At 46.3% G+C, this 14,932-nt stretch overlaps 1 protein-coding gene across 2 annotated transcripts in view; it reads left to right on the top strand.

Annotated features, from left to right (window-relative positions):
• RARB (retinoic acid receptor beta) overlaps positions 1 to 14,932 on the top strand; it is a 444,609-nt gene that overhangs the window by 261,279 nt on the left and 168,398 nt on the right. The window contains exon 1 of one of the 2 annotated variants that reach the window (XM_043454581.1): positions 935 to 1,723. The exons of the other annotated variant lie outside the window; for it this stretch is intronic. Within the exon in view, the coding sequence (XP_043310516.1) occupies positions 1,567 to 1,723 (157 nt within the window). The 5' untranslated portion in view covers positions 935 to 1,566. Of the gene's footprint in view, positions 1 to 934; positions 1,724 to 14,932 lie in introns of those variants that run through there. 2 annotated transcript variants of the gene reach the window in all.

Here is a 14,932-nt window from a genome sequence, read left to right as displayed (position 1 = left end):
TTCTGAGCAGTGGGCCCTCAGGCAGCCCTCAGCCTGCCTGAGAAGAGTCACAGCTGATTGTCCTGGGATGTGTGCTGCAAGCGCTGTTTCTCTTTGTCCTCACAGCAACCCACTGGGGTCCGCAGTCCTATATTCCCATTTTACAGACAAGCAAGCTGAGGCCCTGGGAGGTTAGATCTTTGTCCCAGGTCACACAGCTGCTCAGAGGTTGAGCTGGGTTGGAAACTTGTTCAGTCTGACTCCCGCATGCACGCTCTTGATCACTGTGTTTTATGAAACCCTGCATATCTACGTGATTGAGCGTGTTTGGGGCGGGAGGAACACATTCTCGACTCCTTCATATGCTGCGTGTTGACTCAGGATAATTTTTAAGAAACAAATGAATCCAGAAAGCCGGAATTTCACTTCCGAGCCAATGCAGTCCCCTTCGGCCCGCAAGGGACAGAGAGGAAAAGACTATCAAATGGAAAGTTTCTGAACCCCCCGCTTCCCCGAGGGGCGGCTCCTCTTCGTGCTCCAGTTTAGGGCTTGCGGTGCTTTTGCAGGAGTGGAAAAACACTCACGTTACGAGGCATTTACCAGACAGACAGGCGCACCGAGGAATGTCAAGGCTGGGCCGGGGGCGGGCGGGGGAGGGGCGCGAAGCCAAGCGGAGCCCGGGACAACCAGGGCGCAAAGGGCCGGCGCCGGCGGGCGGCGGGCCCGGAGCGGCGTCCCGGTTCCGGCGGCTGCTCGCGGCCCCGCGTGCTCCCCGTGTCTCCCGCTCTGCGCGCGCTCCCCCCGGGGGGCCCGGGGCCCCGCGCGCCCCCGCGCGCGCTCCTCCCCGGGGCCCCGCGCGCTCCTCCCCGGGGCCCCGCGCGCTCCTCCCGGCGGCCCCGGCCCCGGCCCCGCGCGCTCGGAGCGGAGGCGCGGGGCGGGAGGAGCGCGCGCCCGGGCCGCGGGCCGCCCGCGCGGCGGGGCTGCTGGGAGTGCTCGGCTCTGTGAGAATCCTGGGAGCTGGTGATGTCAGACTCGCTGGGTCATTTGAAGGTTAGCAGCCCGGGAAGGGTTCACCGAAAGTTCACTCGCATATATTAGGCAATTCAATCTTTCATTCTGTGTGACAGAAGTAGTAGGAAGTGAGCTGTTCAGAGGCAGGAGGGTCTATTCTTTGCCAAAGGGGGGACCAGAGTCCCCGCGCGAGCCGCCCGAGGACGCGGATGCCGAGGACGCGCGCGAGCCGGGCAGGGCTGGTCTGGGCACCGTCCGGGTAGGAGCCGCACCGCATTCCGAAGGCTTTTTGCAGGCGTCCGCTTGGAAGGAGAACTTGGGATCTTTCTGGGAACCCCCCGCCCCGGCTGGATTGGCCGAGCAAGCCTGGAAAATGGTAAATGATCATTTGGATCAATTACAGGCTTTTAGCTGGCTTGTCTGTCATAATTCATGATTCGAGGCTGGGAAAAAGACCAACAGCCTACGTGCCAAAAAGGGGGCAGAGTTTGATGGAGTTGGGTGGACTTTTCTATGCCATTTGCCTCCACACCTAGAGGATAAGCACTTTTGCAGACATTCGGTGCAGGGGAGATCATGTTTGACTGTATGGATGTCCTGTCAGTGAGTCCTGGGCGAATCCTGGATTTCTACACTGCGAGCCCGTCTTCATGCATGCTCCAGGAGAAGGCTCTCAAAGCATGCTTCAGTGGATTGACCCAAACCGAATGGCAGCATCGGCACACTGCTCAATGTAGGTTTATTTTTTTCCCTTCTTCTACCCAGAAAAAAAAAAAAAAATGAATTGTCTCTCTTGCATGCAATAAAGACACTGGAAACAAACTGCACTGCTAGCCAGACAAAGGATTTAATGATTTAATGCTGAAAGGGTGTGCTATGCTGGTGTGCATATTGATTCCGTCTGCTGAAAATTTCCTGTTAGATGTTTTCTTCCCAAACAACCCCTCCAGACTCCTGCTCCTCTCCTTACCAACCCTACCGTGCCTTGAAAATTGTTAAAAAAAAAAAAAAAATGTGCGCGCGCTGAGAGGGGAAAAGTAGAGGGTGACCACAGGACTTTGAAACATTCTTCAAGTGAGGCAGTTTGACACATTTGTACAGTTTTTACTAAGATGTATGCAGAGGGGAATTTCACTTTGCTGTTCTTTGGATTAACTGCTGGCTATATATATATATATACATATATATATATATATATATATATATATATATATACACACACACACACATATCTATCTCACCCCCCTTGTGTGTTTCAACAATCCAAAGTAATTAAAATATGACATCTTCCTCGGGAGGAATTTGGCCTCATTGAGGTGTCTGCTGCTCCTGAAGTTCACAAACCACCAGTTCAAACTGCTGCCTCCAATGTTTTTCTTGCGGAGGAAAAAGGCAATATTTCTTAGCATTGACCCTGCTGCCACCTTTCCGAGTCACTTTGTTGCTCTAAGAAGTTGCTGTTTTGCTAGAAAACTACTGGCAACGAACACCCCTTGGGCTGAGCCATCCATTATTTCCATATCTTGCAATTCAGCCGGGAACCTGGACGTTGGTTCAAGGAAGGGAAACATAAGTGGAGTAGCCCAGTTTTTTAAAAAAATATTGACTATTTGGTTATCTGATGCTGACGGGGTGCCGAGGCCCACGCTGGTCAACAGTAGCCCGGCTGCAGGCTTGAGAAATGAGCAGCAGTCCCAGAAAACCCCACTTTCGGGCGTCTGCAGTGGGGGCCTGCGGGGCGCATTGCTGCCCTGACAGTGATTTAGATAAATGGCTCGGCTATCTATCAAAATGTTTTTAGTACTTTATTTGACAATTCATTGGAGCATTAGCCTGAAAATGACATTTTAAATCTTTGTTTTCAAAGAGGTCAAAGTTTAACTGGAAGAAATTGAGTTTTCCTAATAACATGATGGCTTATCTAAAGAAAGGGAAGAAAAAGGAGAGGAAGAGAGGACAATGACAAGATTTAAACTGCCCTCTTCTGAAACTTTTTCTTAAGAATAAAGACTTGCTTCCAGGGCCAGGAAATCAACAGGTCTGTAGCTGAAAAATCAATAACCATTTGATGCCAACAGTCTGGCTGTCTGACTTAATATTTCGTAGAGCCATAACCAGGGTAAAAAAAAAGAATATATATATATATATCTTTCTCAGAAGGTGCCCTCAGTTAGCTGCTCTTGAAATGGCTTTACTTTCCTGCCGCCTGTTTTCTTTCTGAAGAGCTCAAAGAAACTGTTACAAAATAATTTTCCAACCTACTAAGGGATCTTTTAGACCCCTCTGTAGCAATTAAAACAGTATGAACAGTTTCATTTGGAATCGCAGGGAACTGGAGCGTCTGGAACTTTTTCTTGTGAGAGAGTTTTAATGAAACGTTTTTTAAGGAAGGAGAAAAAAGAATGCTGGGATCCTGGCGTCAAGCTATTAGACCTAATAGAGGTTTTACAAGTAGACATTCTTCCTTTTGTAATTAACCCTCCAAAAGTGCCTATTAAGTTGCAGGAGTTGGGGGGAAAGCTTTGTTTGTTCTTGAACAAGTTAAACAAGGGATTTGCCTTATCTGGGGAGAGCGAGTGGTGAATGTGTCATTCACCTAGGGCCAGCCAGATAAGCGAGAAGTGTTGATAACAGCAAAGTTCAGCTAATCAAAGAAACTTGCCTTCAAAAAAGTAAATAAAGGCATCTGACAAAGGGATTTCAAAAATTTCAGTGTCTTTATTTTTGTAAGCAGGGCAATTAGTGCTTGCTGTGGTCAGTTTCACAAGGGTTTCAACCTCCCACCCCCCACTCCAGGTTACATGAATAGAATGTAAATGTCACTTATGCCCCTGCAGAGTTGGAGGGCTTTTGATGGTTCAGTTTAGTTCTTGAAGTGATTGCATTTTTTTTAGCATAAATAAAAGTTCTAACAAAGCTCTGCCACGCGGTGTTTGGCTCAGGGTGGCACAGCCAGTTAGGGCTTTTGAAGTAAAAGCATATTAGGGCTCCGTTTGTGTAAGTACAAACAAACAAACAAACAAACAAACCCGCAACCTTTTCCATTTTACTTAATGACTGTTTTGACAAGAAGCAGATCTGTTTGTGCTCTTAACAGAGAGGAAGCAGTGGGCAAGAAAGGGAAAAAATAGTACGAAATCCTAACCCAAACTGTTTTCTACTCTTGAGATCCCTACTTTTTATTTTATTTTTATGGTGTGAGTGTGTGTCTTTGTGTGTGTAGTAATTAGAGTAAACCCTTTGAATGTAAACCATACCAGAAGCATTCCTTAAAAGGTGTTAGAATATTCTTTTTATTTTCCTTTTTAATTTTAAAGACAGAAAAGTGATATGCCAACCAGCTGTCGGTTGGAGTAGGGCCTGTGAATTGCTTCTAAAAATTCAAAGTCAGGAGTAGCGAGTTACTGAGGGCATGTGGTATGAATAATACGATTTAAGACTGCCCCTGGAGGTGTTGGGAGTCACTAAGTTTCTATTCAGATGCCTCCTGGATTATCTTGGGTTTAGGCTGCTCCAGATGTTTTCAGCATTAATTGCTCAGTGGGCATAGGATAAATCCTAATATTTGTGGTCTAAATATAGCAGTTGCTTTCGGTGAAATCATGAGTGTGACAACTTCTTGGCCCCTTTCCCTGTCTTCTCCCTACTCAACACATCAAAAAACAAAGGAGAAAAAGATTTTTTTTTTTTTCCAACAAGGAGAAATCATCTGTTTTTTTAAAAACAAACTATCAATGTACAATGAAAGAAGGAAAAAAGTACCCTTCCCAAAGTGCCGGGACCTGAATTTTCAGTATTAAACAGTATCTAAATCCTCTTCTAGTGAGATATAAATTGGGGTCAAAGTGGCAAAATCAAAGATACCCTCTGAAAGAGAGACTAAATAAAGGCTGACAGCCACCGTATGAATTGAATGGGGTTTTGAATAAATATTTCGGTGAAAAGGCTTAATTGTTTTTCTAAAGTAGGACATACTTTTCTGCTTCTCGGCCATATGACAGTGGTTACCAACACCATCAGAAAGGAGAGATGAAAAGGGAATTCTTCTTATATCTCAGGGAGTGCAGGATAGGTCCGTCCGAAAACAAGTGGAAGATTCACTAACTTTTCCTTCCCGGTAGGAAGAAAGCAATACTAAAATTTTATCAGTATCCAGATAATTCGGCACTCCTGGTAGGGAGGCACTGATGTGCAACCTGGGGGAAAAAAATGAATAAATAACTGTTATTACCAGAAAAGGGGAGATTCTAAAAATTAGGTGGAAACGCCAGAAGTAGATGTGCGTGTCCCTTAAACCTGGGCTGTGGAATGGATGGGAAAACGCGGGGCAGCGTTGGACTTCGCAGCCCCGATGCAAAGCCCTCACACCCACACAGGCCTTCCTTTTTTTTTATTCTTAGTAGATAAATGATCAGATGGCAATTTCTGATAGGTTAGGTGACCTGAATCAGAAGTTTTTCTCCTCATTTTTGAGGCCTGGCTCTGACCATGTATAACCAGTCAGTATCATCATGAACTTTGCTTTAAAGCAGAAAAGAAAGTTCTTCTGGATATCAGGTTCTTATAATTTCCCTTCAACATGTTAAGCCCCTGAGATGGCTAAGTAGGAAAGAGAACCTTACTGTTTTCTCCTTTGTACCTTCTTGTGGAATGTAATCAATAGATAATCTCAGAAGAGAAACACATGGTAGATGATGAAGATTATAAATTGTGCTCTCCAGGAGTTTATAATCTTTAAAATGAAAACAGTTTTTTAAAGGCTGGGGATTTTTTAACTAACAAATTACTGAGAGAAGATGAAGATGTAAAAGCACATTGCAAAACAGAAAACCCTTCGAGTCCAATAGCATTTACGAAATAGTAAATGCAGTGTTCATTTTAGGGCATCTTAAAAAGAATCTTCCATAGGATTTGAGTTACATATAAGTGCCAATAAATTTATCCTTAAGTGACATTTTTATACTTTAAATGTTCTCATATAAATTCAGTTAACTATCAATTAAATAGATTATTTCAGGAATGGGAGTTTTTTTTTTTGATGAAAGTTAATCAGAAAAATCTTGGCTGAAAATCTTTCTAAAAGATATTAATGTGGAATCTTGCCTTTCAAATTACAGGGTAGCTATGGCTATCATACATCTCAGCTTTTCTAGGATAACCCACTTTCAAATATGCTTGCCACAATTCCCACAGAAGTCACAGAACTATGCCAGATATTCCAGCATTACGACATCTCCCAGCGCTGCCCCTTGAACCCAGGAGCGGCACAGAAAGCCTTTGTTTGGATATTATGGTCAGTGTAACTGCAGCTTTCACTCACAGCTTAATTTTTCCATTATAAGGGCAGATCGCCCGTGCTTCTGGGTCGTTCTTCTGAACATGAGTTCCTTCTGTGGCAAAGCGTAGATCTGTAAATAGCAGGCGTCCCTTGCAATATGGATTTAAGTACTATGACCGAGGTTCTGATGCCTCAAGTGTGTGTCTGCGTGCATGCCTGCGTGTGTGTTTTGGGAGTGCCGGAGGAGTGGAATTACACACTAAATCCCTGTGTACAAAGCTGTAACAGTTCTTAGCCAGCGTCTTCTTAAAAAGTTGACGTTGGATGCGATGGAGAGAGGAGAGTTAACTCCGGTTTCAGATTTATCCGCATCCTGTCTGTAAGTGGCTTGGCCTAAGCACCTCTTGTTAAATAGGAGATGAGATAGCCTGCCCATCTGTAAGATCTAATAACAGCCTCATCACTCAGTACGTTGCCCTGGACGCTCCTCTGTTCCTTCCTGCCTCCTTCCTTCATCATTAAGAAGCACGATTCCCGCCCCATCCCAACCCCTGATCCCCTTCTAATGAATAAAAAATAAAAGTTGCAAAAAGTTCTCCCCACTCAGGCAGCAGTGGAGGCTGCCTGTGCCGGTGGGGTATTCTGTTATTTGGAGCTCCCAGAGCTGCCTAGGTGGGAATTCAAGCAGGCAATGGAACCGCTGACTTGCTTTTTCTCTGGCTTGGCAGGGTGGGGAGCCGGGAGGGGGCCTTTCAGTAAGATAAGACTCCTGGTCCCCAGCACGATAAGGCGGGATAACAGGAACTGACGTCAGGGGGTGACCCCGCCCGGAGGAGCGTTTCCTCTGTCGGGGCACAGGCTCCCGGCTGATGGAGTGGAGCTGGGCCGGCTTGGGGGGCGGGGAGCTAATTGAGCAGGGCTGAACCTGGGTGACCGTGTCCCTCCTTCCCCAAAGGAGGTTTCTCTGAACAGAACAAAGAATGGCTGGCAGGGGAGGGGGTTTAGTAAGAGCAGACTCTGCGATGATAATCGCAATTTTAGGTTGTCATGTGCTGGATATTTGTTTCCCAGCTGTCAACAGTTTCCCTCTGATGTCTCCTAAGACGGTCTATCCAGCAGGCACCAAATATTATCCCCCGTGAATCCTGCCAACTCCCCACGTAGAACCAAATGGGCGGGAATTCGCGTTGTCAGAGTTAATCCCTGGGACTCCTGTTTACTTTTCTAAACTCCAGGTTCCCACCCCCGTCGGCGTCATCTGACAGCAGGCTAAAGCCCTGAAGCCACCTGGCAGTTTTTCCTTTCCTCTTTCCTTCGTCCTTTTCTCCTAAACTAGGTTAAAATTAAAAAAAAAAATTTTTTTTCTTCTTCTTTTTTTTTTTTTTTTTACTGTTGTTTGCCTTTATTAGTGTCTGCAATGGAAGTTCGGAGGTCAAATTCTAATGAAAGGATCCTATTTGATGTTTTCAAGTTCATGCCATCATAGTCTACTGTTAAAGATTACGCTTTTTTTTTTTTTTTAAGGTTTTAGTATTGAATAAGGAGTTATTCTCCTAATGTTACTCAGATATAGTGAAATGTTTTTGTTGTGGTTGTTGATATTGATCAGTTAATACTGGTCACAGATTAAATGTTATCAAAAAATAGCTAAATTTGGAATACTGGGGTAGAAATGATGCAGATAAGACCAGATAAGATGACTGCATCAGCTAACTGGAAAATGAAGATTTGAATCACACTTATCCTAATGCTTCTCTAATTTTCAGAGTGAATGAAGACCTCGGTAATAAATCCCTCGTCTCAAAAATGTTAAAGCTTTTGGGGCTACAGTACCTTTGTCTTGTCATTTAAGTTCGTGATTACAAAAAGGCTGTTTCAGCTTCAAAAGATTTTTTAGGGTCTGGCCCATTGGAAAGCTTGGGGGTGTAATTAACTAAAATGGAAATGGAAGGCAAGCGAAATTTAGTTCCTAATGTTTTAATTTAGCTCAGTACTGCCATGTGTTATTGAAGAGAATTCTTAAAGGCAAACATAATTATTTCATTATGGTCCTCAGAATGCTTTCATTGGCTTTAATGACAAGAAGCTGTATAAAAAGGCATACGTTTTAATTAGTCCTTCTTATATTTACATCAGATAAATAACAAATAATTGATGAAAAACAAGTCTTTGGGATGGATGATTTCACATAGTGTGCTGGTTACAGTTTAACGATGAAACATTTCTCTGTTGCTTTGCATTTTAATTATCCAGACATTACAGTGGTGGGGCCGTGGAGCTAAAATACCATTGTTGCCATTTTATTAAAAAAAAAAAATCACGATTAATGCCTATTAATCGGAATCGGGAAAAGGTAGCGAGAAGCATCTCTCAGAGTAAGTATATTGCCAGTCCCATTAATTTTACCACGTTTGTTAGCACTCGTTTTGATCACTTTTATCTTTTACGCTTCATCCTTTTGGATTAAGACTGTCAGGGGTTTCACCTGCGTTTTTATGATCACATCTCCTAAATCCAGTGTTCTCTCTCACTTGCAGCCTCTGCTGAAGGCTTGGCTGGATGTACCATGCCACGTGTGGCCTGGAAATCCAGAGAGCCGCCTTCCAAGTGACAGGCCCATTTTACCTTTGATCTTCTAGGAAAACCCATTTCCCATGATCCATCCGTTTTGGTGTACAGAACACTAATTGTTATTATTGATTTTAAATTCCGTGACCATTACAAGTAACCCAGATGACTGGCAGATAAAGGGTAATAATCCATGGAGTTCTGGAACTGTTTCATGTTTGTCTGGAGTACTTTATGTGATCAATATTAACTGCCCCATTGAAACTAACTGCTGTATCAAATAACAGTCAATCAAATGAATGTGCTTAGAGATTATTTATTGAAAGCCCTAATTGTTCACTGGGGCCCTGCTTATCAGAGGAAACAATAGGAAGCAGAGACACGGCGACCGGGTTTGGATGTGCTGGGAAAGTTGGAGGATGCAAAAGTCGTCTTTTGCTGCGTGGGCCACGGGCTTCTAGCAGCACAGGTTGTAAATAGCCTCCCGGGAGTTCCTCTGCCACCTGCATGTGGGGAGCGCTCTGGAGAGGTGGGCGGAGTGACTTCCCGGCTCCCAGCCCTGGGGCTGTGGGGCCGTCACTCTGAGAATTTCACGGCGGCCTCTCCACCTGCCCGGCACAGACGTAACTCTGCGAGCATCTCTCCACCTGCGGTCCCCGCTCTGTGGCTGGCCTGAGGAATAGCCCGCCTGGACACAGGATCGATTTCTACAGCCACGAAATGGGACATCGCAGGATTTGTAGCAAGATTATAGATAACGTCAAGGAGGCTTCTGCCCTGCCCTGAAGACACACGGAGGTCCCTGCTTTCAGAGCAGTTCTGTGACTCGCCTGCCTTCGCCAGCAGCCACGGTGCCGGCCGAGCTGGTGTCTCTTTCCTGCGTGAGATGGTTCCTCTGTCTGTGACCTGTCGGCGAGGGGACAGTACTTCCCATGTCAGTGGAATAGCGCTGTGGTCTTGATGCAGTGGCATCTGTTCACCAAGCCCGGAGACTTGAGTGCAGACAGTTGACTTTTACACCGAGCGTGGTCACCCTTGAAGTTGTCACAGTACAGCTCACCCAGGGTTCTATCATTCAGGGATGGGTTAGATCTTGCAAAGGCCTGTTCAACAAACAGCTCTTGGGTGTCTGCCGTATGCCAGGCTCCCCCCGACATGTCCCGGTGGCAGGAGAGGGACCCCCAAGGTGAAGTCCACGCCTCCCTTGCTCTCTGGACTCTCCACGGAAGGGAGACACTTGTGTATACACGCCAGTGTGACACAGCCCCGCGGTGAGACAAACACAAGGATCTCCTTGGGACTTTGGAAGTGGGTTTGATTACAGACAGAACTCAAACTCACTGAGAAACAGGGCTCGTGCCTAAGGAGGGGATCACGTGGGTCACACATTTTTGTCACAAGAGGCAGGCAAGAGGTTTTGCTGGGGGCAGCCACCATAGGTGCGTCCTAAGCGCGGTTTACAAAGCAGAGTTCCAAACTCCGCGATGGATTAAGGGCATACCTTCTGAACTTGCTTCTTGAAGGCTCACAGGATGTTTCTGGAGTGTTTGTTAAATAATGTTTTTAGGGGTTGGGTCTGATTAGATATTTTTTAAAAATCACTTCTTTCTAAAAAAATTTTCTTAGAGGACAGTTGATTTACCATGTTGTGTTAGTTGCAGGTGTATGGGAAATCAGGTATACAGTGAATCAGCTATGCATACACATGTATCCATTCCTTTTCAGACTTTTTCCCATATAGGTTGTTACAGAGTATTGAGTAGCATTCCCTGTGCTCTCCAATAGGTCCTTTTTGATTATCTCTTTCGTCTATAATAGTGTCTGTTTGTTAATCCCAACCTCCTAGTTTATCAAGTTTATCCCCCCGCCCCAATTTCCCCTTTGGTAACCATAAGTCTTATGTTTGAAATCTGTGAATCTGTTTTCTGTTTTGTAAATAAGTTCATTTATGTCATTGGAAATACAGGTTCCACATGTAAGTAGTATCATATGATATTAGTCTTTGTCTGACTGACTTCAGTCCGTATGATAATTTCTGGGACCGTTCATGTTGCTGCAAACGGCATCATTTCTCTCTCTTTTTCATGGCTGAGACTATTCCATTGCGTTTGTGTACCACATCTCTATCCATGCATCTGTCGATGGACGTTCAGGATGTTTCCACGTGGGGGCCATTGTGTCACTTTGTATTTATGATTTTGCTTTTGAGACTTTCTTGCTGTATGACGGAGTGCCCCCCAAACTTAGTGACCTAACAGCTATTATCTCAATATTTTGTGGATGGACTGGGCTCAGCTGGGCAGATCTTCTGCTCCAGGTGATGTCCACTGAGGCTGCACCATGCAGGGCTGAAATGGGCTGAAAGCTTGTCCTTGCTGGCGCCCGGGGCTGACAGTGGATGCTGGCTGTTGGCAGAGAGCTCAGCTGGGCGGTCACCATGTGTATCTCCTGCTCCTCTCTGCGTGGCGGCAGTAATCCGAGAAGGGGGCTGCCTAGAAGCTCCTGGGCCTCGGAAAGGCTGGAGCGAAGCTGGCACGTGGTCACTGGGACCGCCTCCTGTTAGGGGAGCAGCTCGGCCCAGCCCGGCTCCCGTGGGACCACCTCTGCACGTGGGGGTCTAAGAGCATGCTGCTGTGTTCTACACGGTGGTCATCCCATCGTGCCCTGGAACCCGAGAGGAGTGACCGTCTTCTGGTTTAGAGAACAGCCTGAGGAGCTGCAGTGGAGTTCTTAGTCCTTTCTTAGGCTGGTTAGACATTTGAAGAGACCCTACTCTAATCGTGCTCCCTACGTCAGTATCACAGGCAGTCATGTGAGGCAGGTATGATTTGCCTCTTTTCCCAGAAGAGAAAATTGAGGCTCAGAGAAAGTGAGTTTGATAGCAGTGTGGCAGCGGAGGGGGGAATTCCTGCAGAAAGTTTCTGCCCTGATAACCCCACGTGTGGACCCCGGAGTGAGCGCTTTGGCTTTGGAGCAAGGTGGGAGAGAGGTGAAGGACTGGACCACAGAATTTCCTCTGATTCCATCATTTCTCCCATGAAAGACACAGCCTTTTAAACTGTGGAAGAAGCTAGGATGCTGTTTGCTCCTTCATCCTTTTGTCTTCCGTCCTGTTTGTTGTCAGAGTCTGCAACTGACCTGGTCCCTTTGCAGCTCACAGGATCTTGAGTCAGGACGGAGGAATTGAAGGGAGGTGAGAGATGAGAAATAAGATTTTCTTGTTCTTCTAGCTTGCTCAGAGCCCTCATCTGGAGATGGACACCAGTGGTGGGACCTCTTCAACAGCACTACTGTATCTTCCATTACTGAAAAGAAAAGAAAAACTTCTAGGAGATACTGAAAAACTTACATTTTGATATTTGCCACCTACTTTCAGTATCTGCTTGTTTTTAGGGTCCCAAACCTGTGGAAGCTGAAGCTCCAATACTTTGGCCACCTGATGCGAAGAACTGACTCATTGGAAAAGACCCTGATGCTGGGAAAGATTAAGGGCAGGAGGAGAAGGGGGAGACAGGATGAAATGATTGGATGGCATCTTCCACCCAATGGACATGAGTTTGAGCCAACTCTGGGAGATAGTGAAGGACAGGGAGGCCTGGCGTGCTGTAGTCCATGAGGTTACAAAGAGTCAGACATGATTTAGTGACTAAACAACAACAACAAACCTATGAAAATTGTGACTATTTAATGAAGTTTACATTAATCATCATGATGGCGGTTAGCCTCACATAACGCCCTTATTTCTGTGGTTTCAAACAGTTTACTCTTCATGTCCGCAGGTTCCACATTGACTGGTTTGGCCAATCTCAGATGGAAAATATTCAGGACAAAAAAAATTCCAGGAAGTTCCAAAAAGCAAAACTTGATTTTGCTGCACAGCTGGCAACTATTTGCACAGTATTTACATTGTGTTTGTAACTGTGAGCTTCGTGCTTACAGCGTATTAGGCATTATGAGTAGAGATGATTTAAAGGATACAGAGGATGTGGATGTTGTATGCAAATTCTATTTCCATTTATATATTTGAACGTCCACAGATTTTGGTGTCCACAGGGATCCTGGAACCAGGGTCTCCCGCAGATATGGAGTAACTGTTTCAAGTGCAATATATCGTTCTGTATTGGGGATTTTTGTGTACTGTGTTCTACCTGTTTCTTTTGTTTGAAATCTAATTGTTGAATTACGGCCTTTGAGGAGGCAGATGGGGGAATTGCAGTGACTGCCTGTGGGTCGTGAGGAGCGTTCTGGGTCGATGCTGCATGCGTTCCTCGTGGACCCCGTGGTGCAGTGAAGCTGGGCACGCTTCCTGCACTGCTTCTGCTGTTGCCTCGATCGTTTTCACCTGTACGTAACGCTTACCTTGCAAACTTTGTCATTGTTGTCGTTTAGTCGTTAAGTCATGCCCAGCTCTTTTTCAGCCCCATGGACTGTAACCCACCAGGCTCCTCTGTCCATGGGATTTCCCAGGCAAGAATACTGGAGTGGGTTGCCCTTTCCTTCTCCAGGGGATCTTCCTGCCCCGAGGATTGAACCTGGGTCTCCTGCACTGGCAGGCGATGCTTTACCACTGAGCCACCTGGATTGTGTCCCCTTAGCAACCTGGGAAGTCTTTGAGGCCAGATATGGTGCCCTTCACCTCTGTCCTCCCAGCACAAGAGCAGGCTGTCGGCACAGCTCGTGTGGCACCTGATCAGCCCTCAGTTAACCGTGGTTAAGTCAGTGGATACAGGTGTTCAGCCATGTCACCCCGTAAGGTCCCGGTTACCTGGTCTCTCCAGTAGGATTTTTTGCGAGGATGGGAGCCATCCGTAATTCTGTTTCTGACACAGTGATGGCTGGCCACGTGGGGCTGTTGAGCACCTGAAATGTGGCCAATGTGTCTGAGGAACTGAATTTTTTATTGTATTTAATTTTAGTTAAATTAACTTTCAGTCGCCACATGTGGCTAGTGGCTACTGCATTGAACGACACAGCCCTGTACACTCAGCTATTATTATTTTTTCAATATTTGTACATTCTCTTTATTTCCCTTTTCCTTCAGCCTTTATTCACCTCTTCTATTGCCGTTCAGGAGCTCCAATTATCTCGTTATGCAGCCCGTAAATGGACTGCAGGAGAATGTAAACAGAATATTGGAGGGCTGTGATTTCAGTCATTGTTTTACTTGTTTTCCTTCTGGGTGGAACTGTTTTTCCTGGGGCTTGCCAAAGACTTAGCACTTATTTTGCTCACGCGCGTTTTGCGGAGCTCAACCAAGACTTGCCCAGAATCCCTGTGGACTGGGCTTGAAAGCCGCTCCTTGCAGCAGTCTTGTCGAGGGAAAGGACGAGTTCAGGCCCCGCGCTCCACGCCTGCGTGGTTTTCAAGTGGACGCTGTCTCTTCCAGCCTTTTCCAGCCGGTTTTAACTCTGCTGAAGCATGTTGAACTGCAGGGAGGCAGAGGAATAGCAGGGAGGCAGAGGGATAGCAGACTGTGCTCTGTGGACGCCTCAGTGTGTGTTCTAGACTCTCAGGAGCGCCTTCTGCACATGTCTGCGCTGCTCGGGAAAGCAGCGCCGGGCGCACAGGACGTCCTTGGGAGGGACCTGAATACCGCTCAGGGAAGACGGCCTGGAAACCCAGAGCGTCTCGGGTGGCGGCCTCTGCTTTCGTTTATTTGTGTATCTGAGGGTCACTCAAAACACCTGAGGCAGACGTGAGAGGGTGCCTAGGCCTCGGGAGGCCCACGCTGGCCGCGAAGGCAAGCCCGTACGGAAAACGCCAGCTGGAAAACCAGCCTGCAGACGTGAGAGGGGGTGTTTCCGTGGGCTTCTGGCACTCACCCCGCTGTCTCCGGGGCAGAATTTCTGATCGTCCTTCCCGCTCACCTTGCCACACCTCCCTCCCTTCCTTTTTCTGTTCATCCTAGAAAGGGGCTAAAGAAATTAAACAGAAGTAAGACCAAGTCAACCGTCAAGAAAAGCTTTTAAAATTTTTGTTTTATTGAAACATAGTTGATTTATGAAGTTGGGTTAATTTCTGCGGCACAGCAGGGTGCTGTGTGTGTGTGTGTGTGTTTGTGCTCAGCCGTGTCCAACTCTTTGCGGCCCCATGGAC

The sequence above is a fragment of the Cervus canadensis genome, chromosome 31 (assembly GCF_019320065.1).
Source record: "Cervus canadensis isolate Bull #8, Minnesota chromosome 31, ASM1932006v1, whole genome shotgun sequence".
NCBI lineage: Eukaryota > Metazoa > Chordata > Mammalia > Artiodactyla > Cervidae > Cervus > Cervus canadensis.
Note: the sequence above shows the minus strand (reverse complement) of the source record. Positions and strands in the feature narration are given on the sequence as shown.